Genomic DNA, 18,145 nt, shown 5'->3' on the forward strand with positions numbered 1-18,145 from the left:
GCAGTGAGAGACAGAGGGTAGTAGCACCACAAATACTTAAAAGGAGAAGGAAAGGCTAAGTCACTTGGGGGTGCCAAAATGTTAGACACCTCCAAGTGAGTTTAATCGTTTACCTGGTACCCCGGGCTGGTGCCCCTGTTAAGAGAAAACCGCACCAGCCCGGGGTAGCTGCAAGCTTGTCTTCTTCCTTGTTCGCGCGCTTGCACATGCACAGTAGAGTGGAAAGCCGAACTTTAACAAAAAAGCCAGCTTATTCACCCTACTGCGCATGCGCTGGCCCAGGGATTTTGCCGGAAGAAGGAAGCACTCCCTGCAGGTACCCTGGGCTGGTGCAGTTTTCTCCTAACAGAGGCACCAGCCCGGGGTAAAAGGTAAATGATTAAAGGCACTTGGGGGTGCCTAACATTTTGGCACCGCCAAGTGACTTAGCCTTTCCTTCTGCTTTAAATACATTGAGAAGCAGTGGAAACTTTAGCCCCAAATATTATATATAAATACAATGAGAGGCAATGATCTCTGACACACCAGACCCTCTTACCCTTCCAAAATGCAGGTACTTGAAGGCTGGTGAAGATTTTAGCACAGTAGTGTTAAAAAAAAAAAATGTCAGAAATTGTTTGCATCGCTACCCATTCTTCCATGCCCCACCTAGTGGTAGACATGAGAATAGCACCCACAAAGGAAAAACCCTGTTTGCTATTATGCGACTTGGGTCGTATTGACAGTAGGAGATACAATAGCCTTTCTGAAAGCAGTTCTACTGTGTTGTTCTGCCTCCTTCTAAAAGCTCAGGATCAGGCAAAATGCACTGAGATTGCTGCCTACACACCTGTATTACAACTAAAAAAAAATATATTTGTTGGTTCAAAAATACATCCCATACCTGCACTTACAAAAGATAAATGAACTCTTTTATCAACACTCGGCAAAAAGGGTTAAGAATCACCCTATGTGGCTTAACACTGAGGTAAAGAAGTTAATAGGGAAAAAAAGGAAAGCTTTTAAGAAATATAAGTCAGAGGGGACAGTAGCTGCGTTTAATGAATATAAACACTATAACAAGTGTTGTAAAACAGCAATCCGGAAGGCAAAGATAGAAAATAAGGAGCGCATTGCGGCAGAGGCCAAGACTAACCCCAAAAAGTTTTTTTAGTATATTACAGGTATAGGACCCATTATCCAGAATGCTCGGGACCAAGGGTATTCCGGATAAGGGGTCTTTCCATAATTTGGATCTCCATACGTTAAGTCTACTAAAAAATTAATAAAACATTAATTCAACCCAATAGGATTGTTTTGCATCCAATAAGGATTATTTATATCTTAGTTGGGATCAATTACAAGGTTTTGTTTTATTTCTACATAAAAAAAGGAAATCAGTTTTAAAATTCTGAATTATTTGCTTATAATGGAGTCTATGGGAGATGGGCTTTCCATAATTCGGAGCTTTCTGGATAACGGGTTTCCGGATAAGGGGTCCAATACCTGTAATAGTAAAAAGATGCAGGTTGAGGGTGTGGCCCCATTGAGTTATAGTAACAATATGGTTACAGCGGATACAGAAAAGGCAGATGTGCTTAACCAATTCTTTTCTTCTGTGTATACAGTAGAGGAGCCAGTGGGCCAAGTCCCACCCAATAGCTGCACTGTTGCCTCTTCTCCAACTACACAGTGGTTGACACAGGATGTGGTGCTTAAGGGCTCTGGCACACGGGGAGATTAGTCACCCGCGGCAAAACTCCCTGTTCGCGGGCGACTAATCTCCCCGAGTTGCCTACCCCTGCCATCCCACCGGCGAACATGTAAGTCGCTGGCCGGATGGCAGATGCGGCGGCGCGATTTTGCGAGTCTTTCGGCGATTTCCTGAAATCGCCCCGCCGCGTCTGCCATCCCGCCGGCGACTTACATGTTCGCTGGTGGGATGGCAGGGGTAGGCAACTCGGGGAGATTAGTTGCCCGCAAACGGAGTTTTGCCGTGGGCGACTAATCTCCCCGTGTGCCAGAGCCCTAAAGGGTTACACAAGATAAATGTAAACAAGGCACCGGGGCCAGATGGAATACACCCTCGGGTACTGAGAGACCTAGGGTCAGAATTATAGTGGCCCTTGTTTCTGATATTCTCAGACTCTCTTTCATCAGGTATGGTACCTAGGGATTGGAAGAAGGCGAATGTCATTCCTATATTTAAAAAGGGAGATCTCAGCCTGGCAATTATAGGCCTGTAAGTTTGACATCCGTGGTGGGCAAGTTATTTGAAGGCTTGTTAAGGGATCACATACAAAATTATGTAGTGGAGAATGCCATTATGAGCAGTAATCAGCATGGCTTTATGAAGGACAGGTCATGTCAGACCAATTTAATTGCTTTTTATGATGAGGTAAGTAAGAAGCTGGGCAGTGGGGATGCAGTAGATTTAATCTATTTGGATTTTGCCAAAGCATTTGATGCTGTTCCCCACAAACGACTGCTTTCTAAACTAAGGTCTATTGTTCTTAGTGAAGTCGTTTGCACATGGATAGAAAACTGGCTACAGGATCGGCTGCAGAGGGTGGTTGGTTAATGGTACATTCTCTACTTGGAATAAGTAATCAGTGGGGTCCCTCAGGGTTCTGTACTGGGACCACTTTTGTTTAACTTGTTCATAAATTACTTAGGGGAGGGTATTACAAGCAATGTTTCAGTGTTTGCAGATGACACAAAACTCTGCAGACCAGTCAGTTCTATCCAGGATGTTGCATCCTTGCAGCAGGATCTTGACCAACTGGCAATCTTGGCGGCTAAGTGGCTGATGAGATTTAATGTGGATAAATGTATGGTCATGCACCTGGGATGTAAAAATATGCAAGCCACTTATACCCTTAATGGGACTGCACTAGGCAAATCCATAATGGAGAAGGACCTTGGAGTTCTTGTAGATAATAAACTTGGCTGTAGCAAGCAATGCCAGGCAGCAGCTGCAAGGGCAAACAAGGTTTTGAGCTGTATTAAAAGGGGCATAGATTCACGGGAGGAGGGGGTTATTCTTCCCCTTTACAGAGCGCTGGTAAGGCCCCATCTAGAATATGCTGTTCAGCTTTGGTCTCCAGTGCTCAAACGGGACATTATTGAGTTAGAGAGGGTCCAGAGAAGGGCAACTAAGCTGGTAAAGGGTATGGAAAGTCTCAGTTATGAAGAAAGACTGGCCAAGTTGGGTCTTTTTACACTGGAGAAGAGGCACTTAAGAGGTGACATGATAACTATGTATAAATATATAAGGGGATCATATAATAACCTCTCTAATGCTTTATTTACCAGTAGGTCCTTCCAACAAACACGAGGGCACCCACTCCATTTAGAAGAAGGGAGGTTCCATTTAAATATTCGGAAAGGATTTTTTACTGTGAGAGCTATGAAGTTGTGGAATTCCCTCCCCGAATTGGTCGTGCTGGCTGATACATTATATAACTTTAAGAAGGGGCTGGATGGATTCTTAGCAAGTGAGGGAATACAGGGTTATGAGAGATAGCTCTTAGTACAAGTTGATCCAGGGACTGGTCCGATTGCCATCTTGGAGTCAGGAAGGAATTTTTCCCCTCTGCGGCAAATTAGAGAGGCTTCAGATGGGGTTTTTTTTTTGCCTTCCTCTGGATCAACTAGAAGTTAGGCAGGTTATATATAGTCATTATGGTTGAACGTGATGGACGTATGTCTTTTTTTAACCCAACTTACTATGTTACTAAATTTGTCTACGAGCAGTAACCCACAGCAATGAATGATGCAACAATTTGGTTGCCATAGGGTTTTGCCCAAGGGAAAATTTGCCCAGTTTTAATAAATGACCCCAAAGAGGTGGTGCAGTTAGTAAGTTAGGCACAACCTTTTTATTTTCAGGAGGTTTTTGCAACATGTAAGAGGTACCTCTGTGTTTAAAATGTTTTTTATGGATCCATTGCCATTAATTAACAAAAGTGTACACTGTAAACACACTTTTTCTCCCTTAAATGAGCTTGGCAGGTGCAATCCACTTGGCCTGTGTTAGTACAGGTATGGGATCCCTTATCCGGTACCATGTTATCCAGAAAGCTCTAAATTATGGGAAAAACATCCCCCATAGAGTCAATTTTAAGCAAATAATTATAATGATTTCCTTTTTCTCTGTAATAATAAAACAATTCAATCAGAAGCGGATCTGGCAGAGGGGAGGGAATGAAACACGTGCAGTATGAAGCAAGGAGGGAAAGGAAGGGAGAATACCTTTTTAGAGATGGCTGCCTGTTATAGAAAATGTGAAGTAAGTGTGACTGAGTAAATATTTGATTAGGTGAGCCAAAAGTGTGGCGTTTTTACTAAACAATAAGAGGACTATTGGGCAGTATGCTTTTTAAATTTTGACTTGGATTCTCCTTTAAGTTGGAGTATGCCATCGTATCAGCATTTTACCCAAGGTACATGAGGTCCCTGTTAGACTTCTCGTAAGGTCTGTTGGGCTGTGTCAGTCTGTTGCTGGTTGGCTACTGAACCCTTTCTAGGCAGGTGCCTGGAGCAGAATAGTGGGAGCACTTGGCGCTTATTATTCTGTTGCCTACCCCTAGTTCCACCTTCTCCTGCTTGTTGTTAACCCCCCTGTCATCATCACAGGGTGGGGTGCCAGGTGGCTGACTAGGGTGCCCAGTCACCTTGGCCCACTACTGATTTCTGTACGTTCAACAAGGGAACGGACAGATTGTTCTCTTGACATACAAGGATATGCAAGCATACGTAGAAAAATTAAACTGCAATGGACTTTCTCTTTATGGCATTGTTAATGTTTAGTAGTAGAAGTAGTAATATATATGCAGTAGTAGTATGCGTAATTTTTCATCTTATATTAAAAGCACATTGTAAACATTAATTTCTAAAGGATTGTGCATTTTGCTGTTATTTTTGCATTGTTAGGTCTATTTGTAGGCAAGGAAAGCCTAGTGATTTTCTTCTCTTTACATCTCATACTTTGTAGGTTTGTAGGGAGTCATAGGGGGTATTGTACATCTGCAATGTCATCAGTGATCTTGAAATATATCTTTAAATACAATAAAAATCAGCTGCATAGTCAATGCATTTTCATTAAAGGAGAAAGAAAGGTAAAAACTAAGTAAGCTGTATCAGAAAGGTCTATGCAAATACAGCCATAAGCACTCACAGAAATGCTGCACTGACTTGTCTGTCAAAAGATTTCTTGTGTCATGTAATTCATGTGCCACAGACACGCAGCTTTCTGCTCTCTCCTGCTCCCCCCTCCCTCAAGAATGCTAAGAACTCACTCCCCCCTTAGGAATGTGGAGCTGAGCCAATCAGCAGGAAGCTGACTCGTAGTCTAACTAACTGAGCATGTTCACTTGGTCTTGGTGCAGGAGCACCAAGCTCAGTGTTTTTTCTTCCTGTTTGGCTTCTGATCATCTGAAAAGGTAAAATATAGGGAGACTTAAGGGCACTATTGAGACAACTGAAGGTATGCCTGCAGCTTCTCCTTTAAGAAGCTAGAGAGTCTTATAATCATAACAAGTCGCTACAACAGACTGCATAAAAATATACAGATTTATATAAAATTGATGTGAGCTTAGCTTGAAAACTGGACTGCACTAACCTTAAAGGGGTTCTGTCATCATTTTTATGGTGTACTTTAAATTAACTTAAATTACACTGTTTACATAGCAAATAAATCAATCTACCATTTAAAATTTAAAAACCAACATTTTTTTGTTGTAATATTGGTGTGTAGGCAGCCATCTCAAAATTAAATATAAAGAAAAATCTGTTTGTGCTTTTAAAAAATGGATTTCAATGCAGGATTCTGCTGGAGAAGCTCTATTAACTGATGTTTTTTCCATGACCGCATTCCTTTGAAAGTTTAAGCCAAACAGAAACACATTTGGTCCAAAGTAATTTTAAATCACAAAATCTGTAAAACCCAGCAAAATTCTTTCTTTAACACATTTTTTAGCTGTTGAAGAATGTACTGAGAGGGGTTGTTTGGCACTTTCACTTTTGGAGCTCCTGGGATTCAACTTAACGTTTACCTTTATTGCAACACTATTTGTCCTAATTCAGGTAAGTTGTTGATATAAATTAGAAAGAGTAATACTTCATTGACCCTAGCATTTTATTTTAATGAAATGTGTTCTTGTCATATAAAGCTGAAACATTAGCATGCAGCAAATAATAACTTTTTTGAGGAGTTGTCAATTAAATAACACATTCTTCACAATTTTACACAGCCTGTGGCAGCTGGTTCTGGGATACCGGAGATAAAATGTTACCTTAATGGGGTGAAGGTTCCAGGTGTTGTCCGTCTCCGTACATTAGTGTGCAAGGCCTTGGGTGTCTTATTCGGTGTGTCTGGAGGTAAGAATGTGTTTATGGCTATTTTCAATAACCATCAAATGTAGAATATAGTGTTATAGACACTGTAACAGTCGGAAACTGGCACACCTAATTAAATGTTAAAATATAACTTTTACTTTTAAATAGTTAAAATGCTACTAAAATAAGGCAATTTTAGTTAAACACAAGGAAAGATGGCACAGAGTGAACAATATAGACTTTCACTGTTTAATTCCTAAATTGGGCTGTATTGTGTTTTTCAAGTCTAAACAATGAAATCAAGTGGTATCCTTTATATATATATATATATATATATATATATATATATATATATATATAAAAATAAATAGATGCCGCACTCACAGGTCTTAGTGAAAAAATAAAGAAGAATTTATTATATCAAACTAACGTTTCGGCTGACTCCACAGCCTTTCTCAAAGTGAACAAACATTACAGCAAACCCACTCATAAACCCAAACTGGCGCCAAAAACCAGCTGATGACGTCATAGACTGTGTGATCAGTGATTCCCCACCCACTATGTGCAAGAGAGACGTAAAAATATACAAAAAACTATCCAGAAGGGAAGTAAACAGTGCAGATTAGATTAAATATATCACAATAAAGATTCAGTAGAAAGAATAAACAGAAAGCAAAAGAAACAAAGTCACCACCTGCTATTGCTGAACTGCAACTCCCACTCACTCGTTGAATGAAGCATAGAGCCAATCCAGTCGGCGCACCCAGCGAGTCTCAATTGGTGTCATCTGTTGGGCAGAGTTATAGGTCCGATCTGGGACTAGGATGTACTAGGTGCCCATAAATAACCAGTCACTAACGAGTGCCGAGTCCTTGATCTGTGTGATCGGGCCATTTAGTGTAGCCGCTTCACGTATACAGTGTATGCGGGTTACCATGGTAACCACGCTCACCATAGCGCTACAGCGCTTAGTACGAGCCTCGATCATTTGTTTGATCAGTGAGAGGGGGGAAAGAAGTCGTGTATCCCCTACTCAGGAGAAGTTATATATAGTGCTCAATATCAGGGGATCCGTATCGCACGAACTTACCACCAAATAGGTGGCATGCCAAAAGTATGATCGTGCAGCCCGTAGCTGGGTATATACGTCCCTGGACAGTTGTGGTACGTCTGCATTTCGTGCAGACTGCCATTTCTCATAGCGGCATACACGAGGCAGACAATAGCCACAGTCCATCCTGTAAGACAATTTAATACGGACCCCTTTTCCATATTATACTGCACAAAAGCCTCAAAGTTTGAGCTCACGGGTGGCGCACTATAGATAAATCGATCTGTCAAGCACTGAGGTAGATATCGATCTGTCAGGCACTGAGGTAGATAGGGACAATAAATATACTATATATGTTATACCATCCTGTATTCGATATGATGAGAGTGCACGTTGCCTACAGCGCAGGTGGTTTAGAGAACAAAGCAAAGAAAAGAGATACAAAAAGAATATTGGAAACAAAATGTCCAGAGACAGAGTTTCAATCATAAGGAACATATTACAACAAAGTACCTTAAATCTGTTGTAATCATAATCCAGACACGGTGTATATATACACAATCGTAGGTGCTACTAACTTAATATCAAGTCCAATAGTATAGCCCATTAGGGCAGTGTATATGCAATGATATTCTGATATACTGTCATGTACTCACAATAAAGAACATATTTAAATAAATAACAAAAAATAAAGAGCATTTTTTCAAGAAAAAGTGTCATTTCTGTGTAAATCTGATGCAGAGCTTATTCAGCAAGAGGATAATACAGTTTGTACTTGGAATTTTCATCTAGGTAAGTATATAGTTTGACAAACACAATGGTGAATATATTATAAGGTATTCGTTCATAAAGATCACTATAGATAAAATGCTGAGTAGGAAACCAATTCATTAAGTCCGTTAGGGCTGATAGTATTCAGTTTGTGCATCCATTTCAATTCCCTCTGTAAAAGGAGTTTTTCACGATTGCCACCTCGGATCAAGGGGGGAATATGATCAATAATCATACATCTCATGCTAGTTAGAGAGTGTTTATGCATCAAAAAATGTGCCGCCACTGGGGTATAAGCTTCCCCTGATGTTAATGCTGCCCGAATTGCCGATCTGTGGTTGGCCATGCGATCCCTAAACGTAGTAATGGTCTTGCCTATGTATAACAGGCCGCATGGGCACTTGATAAAATAGATGATATATTTAGATGTGCAAGTGACTCTGTGTTGGATATGTATCAATCGTCCTGTGTGTGGATGATTGAAAGAGGGTCCCGAAATAAGAGCGTTGCAGGTGGTACAGCTGGGACATTTATAGCAACCCATTTTTGTAGAGGAAAGCCAGGAGGTGGGATTGGCAGATTGATAGCAGTGACTCGGGTCAGTCTTTACTAGAATATCTCTCAAGCTATGCCCCCTCCTATAGGCTATCCGTGGAGGATGCCTAAAAACAGATGGTAGAGTACGATCTTTCGCCAGGACTGACCAATGATAAGAAATTGCATTGGTCAGAGGTCTTTTATCCGGAAGCTACTAATGAGAGACTGACTTTTATTACTACGTTTGCTCCGGATAAAAGACCTCTGACCAATGCAATTTCTTATCATTGGTCAGTCCTGGCAAAAGATCGTACTCTGGATTATGATTACAACAGATTTAAGGTACTTTGTTGTAATATGTTCCTTATGATTGAAACTCTGTCTCTGGACATTTTGTTTCCAATATTCTTTTTGTATCTCTTTTCTTTGCTTTGTTCTCTAAACCACCTGCGCTGTAGGCAACGTGCACTCTCATCATATCGAATACAGGATGGTATAACATATATAGTATATTTATTGTCCCTATCTACCTCAGTGCCTGACAGATCGATATCTACCTCAGTGCTTGACAGATCGATTTATCTATAGTGCGCCACCCGTGAGCTCAAACTTTGAGGCTTTTGTGCAGTATAATATGGAAAAGGGGTCCGTATTAAATTGTCTTACAGGATGGACTGTGGCTATTGTCTGCCTCGTGTATGCCGCTATGAGAAATGGCAGTCTGCACGAAATGCAGACGTACCACAACTGTCCCGGGACGTATATACCCAGCTACGGGCTGCACGATCATACTTTTGGCATGCCACCTATTTGGTGGTAAGTTCGTGCGATACGGATCCCCTGATATTGAGCACTATATATAACTTCTCCTGAGTAGGGGATACACGACTTCTTTCCCCCCTCTCACTGATCAAACAAATGATCGAGGCTCGTACTAAGCGCTGTAGCGCTATGGTGAGCGTGGTTACCATGGTAACCCGCATACACTGTATACGTGAAGCGGCTACACTAAATGGCCCGATCACACAGATCAAGGACTCGGCACTCGTTAGTGACTGGTTATTTATGGGCACCTAGTACATCCTAGTCCCAGATCGGACCTATAACTCTGCCCAACAGATGACACCAATTGAGACTCGCTGGGTGCGCCGACTGGATTGGCTCTATGCTTCATTCAACGAGTGAGTGGGAGTTGCAGTTCAGCAATAGCAGGTGGTGACTTTGTTTCTTTTGCTTTCTGTTTATTCTTTCTACTGAATCTTTATTGTGATATATTTAATCTAATCTGCACTGTTTACTTCCCTTCTGGATAGTTTTTTGTATATTTTTACGTCTCTCTTGCACATAGTGGGTGGGGAATCACTGATCACACAGTCTATGACGTCATCAGCTGGTTTTTGGCGCCAGTTTGGGTTTATGAGTGGGTTTGCTGTAATGTTTGTTCACTTTGAGAAAGGCTGTGGAGTCAGCCGAAACGTTAGTTTGATATAATAAATTCTTCTTTATTTTTTCACTAAGACCTGTGAGTGCGGCATCTATTTATTTTTGTACTATACTATATTATATACTGCACCCAGGCATCTGTGACCTTTTTGTGACGTGAGTGCCTGCTTTTCCTCTTTTTTGTTATATATATATATAATATATATTGCCATTTACCCATTTTTTGACACATTGCCCTTTGCTGTTAGTTTATATCGTACTACCCAACATTGGTATACAAATTAAATTTTTGGATAATTTGTGTGTTAGCTCTGTAGCATTGTAAAATCCTAGCAATTGCTTGTGTTGCCATACACAATATTTCAGTTAATATTTTCAGTTAAATATTTCACTTTTCTCTTTGTGTTGTTAGGTCTGTTCGTTGGCAAGGAAGGCCCAATGATTCACAGTGGTGCTGTTGTAGGAGCAGGTTTACCCCAGGTTAGTATTTATTATTTAAAAAGAATATATGCAAGTCAATATCAAAACCGTGTACAGAGGCACCATTGATTATGAACTTTTCTGCAGCTGGAACTGAAAAATTATATGTGTGAGCCAAGGCAAGTGCATATAATAGTGTCATTACGATTATTTACAAGCCTGATTCCATACTGCCTTCTGTAGCGCAATCGGGAGGAGCAGTGTTCTATAAACACACTGTTCCCTGTGGTAGTCTGGGCAGGTTCTTACAATGCAAATCCCTACAACCAGGAACATAGTTTATATATGTTATTATTCTATTCATCTCCTAAAAGTGTCTTAAACAAAAAGAATTTAATGTACAAATTTGTTCCCTATAAACTGTCATATAGAGACTATATATAAGTATACTGCATAACCTGAAGTGCCTAATATATGTTGTTATAATGGCATATAACCTGGCCCCTCTCTTACCTATGAAATGCAATGAATAATGGAGTAACTCGGGTTTCACTAATTCTGTTATGAATATCTGAGACCATTGAATGTACGTATGTGGTAGGCACTGTCAACTTGATTCTCAACAAATCTGTAAGTGTTAGTGTTAGGTATATTTTTTCCTCTGTGTTTTGCTAACATAACATGTAACCTGCTTTCTGCCAGAGCACCACAGGGGTATAATCACCCGTTTGCCATAGCTCTAAGGGTGTTTATTAACTAACTGTATATGATAGCTGATGATAGTGTAAAACAGAGAATTGAATTACATAGCTTTTTGTTTTGCTGATGATAAAGCTATACTGTATAACTGAGGGCAGAATGATTGCAAAATGATGATCTCATGCAATAAATGTATCTTGAGTCCTTGGACAACCTGACAGCTATAAAAATGCTTTGGAAGGCCACATCTGTCCTTAGGACTTATAGATAGCAGCCTTAAACTTGATAACCTATATTTTTTTAGATAATTACCAAGCACAGAAAAATAGACTTTGGCAGTAGCATATACCTGTTATGCTTTTTTCAGTTTCAGAGCATTTCGTTCCAGAAGATACGTTTTGATTTTCCATATTTCCGGAGTGACAGGTATGTATTAAAGTTTTGCTACTAAGTTTTGAATTTATATACAAATATATTAATATGAAAATATCTTAATAAGACAAGTTTGTTCTTTAATTAATGGAAGGTAAAAGTACCATGGATAAAATATTCACAATAATATTCACAAATTTTTTTTTTTGTCCCTTTAGCTACTGCATCATGTTGATGTAAATGAACATTCACTACACTAACATAATTGGGGTAAACCTGAGCATACACATTAAGGTTTTTTAAGCCATTTGCCAAGGCCTGATTGTTTAGTGCCGAGCCAACATTCTGATCATAATGCACCTCTGTCTCTGTGGTCTTCATCCTATCGGATCTTTTAACCTGCCTAATGTATATCTTTAATTTTTGGGGAGTTTACCAATAGGTAAGGAAGGCAAATAAACTGCTAGTCTGGAGGGCATTTTATTTCAGCTTGTGTATGTCCAACTTGAATGTGTTTCCATTTCCGTATACATTTTTTGTATTATTTTGTACTTTTTATGCTTCAGTGTCCCTGTGTGGTAGAATGGGATTCTTTGCCCAGCAGAGTATGTGTCCCCTCCACCCCCCCCAAAAAAAAAAAAAAAAAATTGAACAATGCTTTAAACAAAAAAATATTTTTAGCTTTCTCTTATAATTTGTAGGAATAGATACTTTTTACCTAAACAATATTGTATCTTTATACATAGGGACAAGAGAGATTTTGTATCTGCTGGAGCAGCTGCTGGTGTGGCTGCTGCTTTTGGTGCGCCTATCGGAGGTACGCTATTCAGTCTGGAAGAAGGGTCCTCTTTCTGGAATCAGGGCCTCACATGGAAAGTGGTGAGCAAGGATAATATAAACTTTTAGGAACCATATCCTGAGGTCTGCTTTCTCTACAATTTTATTAACTGTACATTGGATATTGATGTTGGCTGTTCCATATTTTTTGTTGTTTTTCATAACTGATTATGTACTACAGGTTGTTATACAAGTATAGGATATAATATCTGGATTGGTTGGGTACAGGGGTTTTCTTGTTTATGGGCCCTTCCTTAATGTCTTAATATGGAGCACAATGCCATAAACCTACTACAAGCATCTAAATATTTAGAAAAATAGCATTGTTCTGTCGTAAACATGGGTGTATAGTAACTCTATTAACATCTAGTAGAAGCACTGTTTGGGAGAGAATAAGCAGACTTGATAAATCGGAAAAATCGCTGGTATGAATAAGACACTATGGCAATTGACATTCTTCTGTATTTTACATTTGATACAAGAATTCTGTCAAAATACACAGCAAACCAATATTGGTAGTTATACAGACAGTGTCGGAAACCTGCTTAGACAAAGCAAACTGCACTTTAGAAGTCTTTAGTCTTAACTACCATTAGTTATCTATTCACTAAAAAAAATGTTAAGTTTAAAAGGAATGTCAACCCAAAAAAGAAGAAAACCTAATTGTAACTGTTTACGTTATATATTAATTTAAGTGCTTTTGTTTTTGCCAGCTCTTCTGTTCCATGTCAGCAACATTTACCCTGAATTTCTTCCGTTCTGGGATTCAGTTTTCAAGCTGGGGATCATTTCAACTGCCTGGGCTGCTTAATTTTGGGGAGTTTAAGGTGTGGTTTTATTTGTTCAGATGTGTTAAAATAACTCAAATTCTTTACATTGACTAAACTTTTTTTTTTTTATCTGTTTTTGTGTATAAGACATATTTGTACTGAAACCAGTTTGATTAAAATTAGCAAAGCAGGACTCTGCTGTATTCTACAGTATTCACATTAGTCCATCATAAGCACATTTGGTAGAGGAGGCAGAGCTCAGTGGTGGTCATTTATAAAAATGGTTGTTTGTGCATGTTTTCCCCTAAATGCTTGCATTTTGCACTGCTGTGCCTGTCTTTTTTTTTTTTTTTGTGCACAAAAATTTGCAAATGAGATTGCAGATTGCATAAGCATAGCGCTCTATGTGCATTTATTATGCATGAATATATCAGCAATTTTCTCTTTGCTAATATAAATTCACATTCGCACAGTGAATAAAAATTTTGCAATTATGTTTGCCAATTAAATTCACCAGTCTTGTCCAGCTTTATAAATATAAACACGGGCAGGGCAAATATGTTCACTGTGCAAATAATTCTGCAGTGTGCAAATTTTATAAATTACCCCCAGTCTGTCATAATCTCAATTTTCCACTTTAAAGCTTCCTTAATTTTTGAAATTGTCTTGGTTCTTCAATTTTGGAAGTATGATATAATATATATATGTTGATATAATATATATTATATATAATAGGCAGAAAGGAGGTTTTTAATGCTGGTTTCCCTTTTAGGGCAATGACACATGGAGCTACTTGTAGCCAGCTGATAATTGTATGTACATGTGTTTTAGCAGAGAGGTTTCTTAGTATTGTCTATGGCAGAGTATTTTCTGGCATTTTGTAGCAACAACAAGTAGCTGGCAACAAATAGCACCTTGTGTCATACCCCTTAAAATTGCATTATTACTATTATTTTAAATAGGAGTAACAGTCTTATTTAAGCCTTTTACCTTTTATTTAAGCCAGCCTGGTTGGGTACTTTTGTTGCCAGACCATTTTTGAACATTTTACAGTTTTTTACTTTAGGGTTCTTTCCTACATTTAGTTGACCTGCGAAAACAATATATTGTTTTGGTTTTTTGGGGGGAGGGGGTTGTGGGGACAAGCTAAGCTTTTTTGTGTGTGTGTAATTTCACTTCTGTAACCAATATATAGGCTTCTCAATGTGTACAAAATGAACTATATTTTTTCTGTAATATAAACATAGATATCAGAAACATAAATTTTATGCTTGGCAATAAAACGGATTTGGGAAGTTCCATGTCTCCTGAACTCACCAATCCCAGATATGCATAGTTTTATGGAGATTTCTCAGCTTCAGAAAACTGCATACTTTAGATTTCAAGGCCAAATATTCCACTTACAGTAGGTTTACCCTAGAAACTATACATTTTTAGAAAAACAGATTCTGATGAATCCAGAATAGGCAAAACTGTCTTTCAACTCTAAATTACCAAATTGCATTGTTTTCCTAAATGCATCAGTTTTTATACAATTGTGTGAAATGTTTGAAAAATCATTCCAAAGCTACCAGTTTACAGCATCTTATCTTCCACATATCATTAGGTACCAAGATAAAAACACACTAAATATGAATGCCAGGGGTCCACTGAACAGTTTGATGCCCGATGTGTATAGGTTTACATAAGTGTGTGGCATGTAGGGGCCCCAAGGTGAAGATACCCCATATGATCTGTCATTTTAGCTATTGCAGAATCAACACATTTTTGTGGCATTCCCCTGAATCAAGAATAGGTAGACATATGTTTCTACTCCAAAGTACCAAGCCGCAAAGCTTGCCTAAAATTTTCGATTTTTGATGAAATTTCCAAAAATCACCTTAAAGGACATGTAAAGTCTACATTTGCCTACAATGTATATCAGTTGGGCACGTCTCCACCACCCAAATGGCATCATTTGTACTGAATATATCCCCTCCACTTGCCAGCGCCAGCACCATCACATTTTCCTAAAGCAAATAGCAACTTTCACCCGGTGGCCATTTTTCCTCTGATACATAATCAGATACATTTAAATATGCAAACAGCATACACAATCACAGCATACATTTCATCACGAATACAGGCTCACACGGGCAGAACTGTCTCTGATAAAAGTTCTGCTTTGTTTGAGCACTGTAATGGTAAAGCTGAGCTCAGGAGAAAAAAATTGAAGCAGACAGCTAGAGCTGAGTTTCTATAGGAACCAGAAATGCCATCTCTTCACTGGCTGCTAGACTGAGGGGCGTGGTTAGTAATCTGAGTTTAGAACAACTGAGCATGCCCACAAACCAACAGCCAAAGCAAATTCTCGAATGAGGGGACCGAGTGGGTTACAGGAGGAGAAGCAAATCTAAGTGATTAAGGGAATGCTGCAGCCTTACTATTAACCTCTGGACAACCAGTGTGGCAGGTATTAAAAGATTTCAAAGAGGCTGTTCACTGATTAAATTTTTGTGTGGCATTTACGTGTCTTTTAAGATTTCTAATTTGCAGCATCTTATCTGCAGGTCATTAGATAACCATATAAAACACTCCTAAATATGAACACCAGAGATCTACTAAACACTTTGATGCCCAAATGTACATAGGTTTATCAAAGTACATGGCACTTACAGACCCCAAAATATACCTTCTGTGTACAAATTTTATGGCTTACATAAACACAAATAAATATTTCTTTCTACCCCGACCTGCCAAATGGCAAAGCTTTTCTAAAGTTAGCTGTTTTGATGGCATTTATGAAAATCACCTAAAAATGTTTCAATTTGCCTCATTTATCTCACACAATTTCTTAAATGCAAAGGTAAATCACCCTAAATATAAAGCTAGAGGTCTACTGAACATTTAGATGCCCAGTATGCATACCAAAGTATGTGGCATGTGTGAACCCCAAATGAAAATAGTGCATATGAATTTTCTCATCTGCCAAATCTGTTCCTTCAAACAGAGCCCCTGGACTGTGTATTATCTGTCGTAAGACCCATTAATAGGTGCTTCGAGAAAACCATATATTTTTGAAAAGTAAACATGATGAATTCAATATGGGTAATACATATTTGTTTACCAAATCACCTAAAAACTTTGCTACATTAATCTTGTACAATATCCATATGAATTGTTTCATCTGCGCATTATGTGCCATAAGACCCCCTAACTGTACAAAGACCCCCAGAAAATTATATTTTGAAAAGTACACATTCTGACAAATCCAAAACAGGTAAAGATGTCTTTTTATGTATGTGTGTCTATTTGTGTGTATATTTGTGTATGCTTGTGTGTACGCCTTTAAAAAGTATGTAAATGTGTTCAGAAGTTTGCAAAACAAAAAAAAAAAAATCCAGAGAATAAAATAACTATAGTAAAATATGTATTGTGTATGTGTGTAAATGCATGAAGTGTGTATATGTGTAAAGAAGGGCAACTTACTGTTTTGTATGAGCAGGAAGGTCCCAGGATCGCATGCAGGAAGTATGTGGGTGGGCGCAGGGGGGCTGAAAGAGGAATCACTAACAGCAGACATGTTGACGATAGTGTCTGCTGTTAGAAGTTGGGTCCTGCGACAATCTCATTGTAGGACCGATTTGGCAGCATCCTTGGCTTGTTGCCTTAGTTGTCTTCTTGTGTCTTTTCAGTGCCCTGATGCTGATAAGAAGTGTCATCTGTGGACTGTTGTAGACCTGGCATTTTTCATCATTATGGGTGTGACTGGAGGTTTGCTTGGAGCAACATTCAACTGTCTGAATAAAAGGCTAGCTAAATATCGCATGAAAAATGTTCACCCCAAACCAAAACTTGTCAGGTAATTTGCTACTTATTTTTAAAACATTGTAACTTTATAATACATTTTACCTGATTGCAGTGGTAATATAGTTCCATGACAAGCTGTATTAAATAAGTAAAAAGCTTTAAGTCTTATCCAAAAACAGAAAAGAAGTTTATCAGGGACAGATCATTTACACTTCGTTTAGTACGTGTAGCATAGTCAAAGGGAAAAAAAAGTCTGTCTCTTATCACTGTCTATATACGCACATGCAGAGTATAGTAATTTTTATTTGCACACAAACAAAGACAGCTGCAAAAGACTGATGGGAAGTCAATGAATATAGCAACATGGCTCTCATAGCAAAATACCTTGGTCCTTGATGTTTTTCAGAAAAGAAAAACCATTGATCTTGGGTCTAGGATTAGCAGTTGTATTTGCCTACATAGGTTTAACGTTGACCCCCTAAGGACCACTTAAGTACAGTGGTTATCTAAGTTTTTGACATTAATCCTCTCCCCTGTTATGTAGGAGTTTGTTGGCAAATGCTAAGCTTAGTACTTAATTTTTTATTTCTCTACTATTCGTATATATCAGTCTTTCATTCAAACCACACCCTGATTGCTAAGGTAATTTGGATCCTAGCAACCAAATAGCTGCTAAAACTCCAGACAGGAAATTAAAAAAAAAAGAAAAAGAAAAAAAACTACAAGTAATACAAAATTAAAACCACTTTCAGAATATCTCAGAATATTACTCTCTACATCATACTAAAAGGTGAACAATGCCTTTAAATGTTTTTACTAAATTTACACTGATGTTGGCTGTCAGAGGAGTACGGGTGTGCTGATGGATGTATGTATGTATATTTTTATTTTCATCATGCTACTTATGTAGGAAGCCCTGTACTGCATGACAATAAATTAATAAAGTAAAGTAAAGAGGGCTCAATAGAATAATGAATACAGATAAATACAAAGTACAGTTACATTTCACGCTAAGCGTTAGAGATCCCTGCCCCATAGAACTTACAATTGTTGGGTAACTTACAGACACAAAGAGTTAGGATATTAAATGATGCATTCTAAAATGTTTGTTTTATAAGGGGCAACTGAGTCAGGTGTT

At 38.6% G+C, this 18,145-nt stretch overlaps 1 protein-coding gene across 2 annotated transcripts in view; it reads left to right on the forward strand.

The window, feature by feature from the left end:
- The window catches only part of clcn6 (chloride channel, voltage-sensitive 6), a 43,116-nt gene that overhangs the window by 6,112 nt on the left and 18,859 nt on the right, over nucleotides 1-18,145 (forward strand). For both annotated transcript variants that reach the window (XR_004223589.1, XM_002937529.4), the window contains exons 6-12: nucleotides 5,960-6,066; nucleotides 6,234-6,360; nucleotides 10,533-10,600; nucleotides 11,607-11,665; nucleotides 12,358-12,490; nucleotides 13,162-13,275; nucleotides 16,893-17,059. Coding sequence is in view for 1 of the 2 variants with exons in the window: in XM_002937529.4 (XP_002937575.2) it covers nucleotides 5,960-6,066; nucleotides 6,234-6,360; nucleotides 10,533-10,600; nucleotides 11,607-11,665; nucleotides 12,358-12,490; nucleotides 13,162-13,275; nucleotides 16,893-17,059 (775 nt within the window). In the remaining variant the exon portion in view is untranslated. The remainder of the gene's footprint in view (nucleotides 1-5,959; nucleotides 6,067-6,233; nucleotides 6,361-10,532; nucleotides 10,601-11,606; nucleotides 11,666-12,357; nucleotides 12,491-13,161; nucleotides 13,276-16,892; nucleotides 17,060-18,145) is intronic.

This window comes from Xenopus tropicalis, chromosome 7 (assembly GCF_000004195.4).
Source record: "Xenopus tropicalis strain Nigerian chromosome 7, UCB_Xtro_10.0, whole genome shotgun sequence".
Taxonomy (NCBI): Eukaryota; Metazoa; Chordata; class Amphibia; order Anura; family Pipidae; genus Xenopus; species Xenopus tropicalis.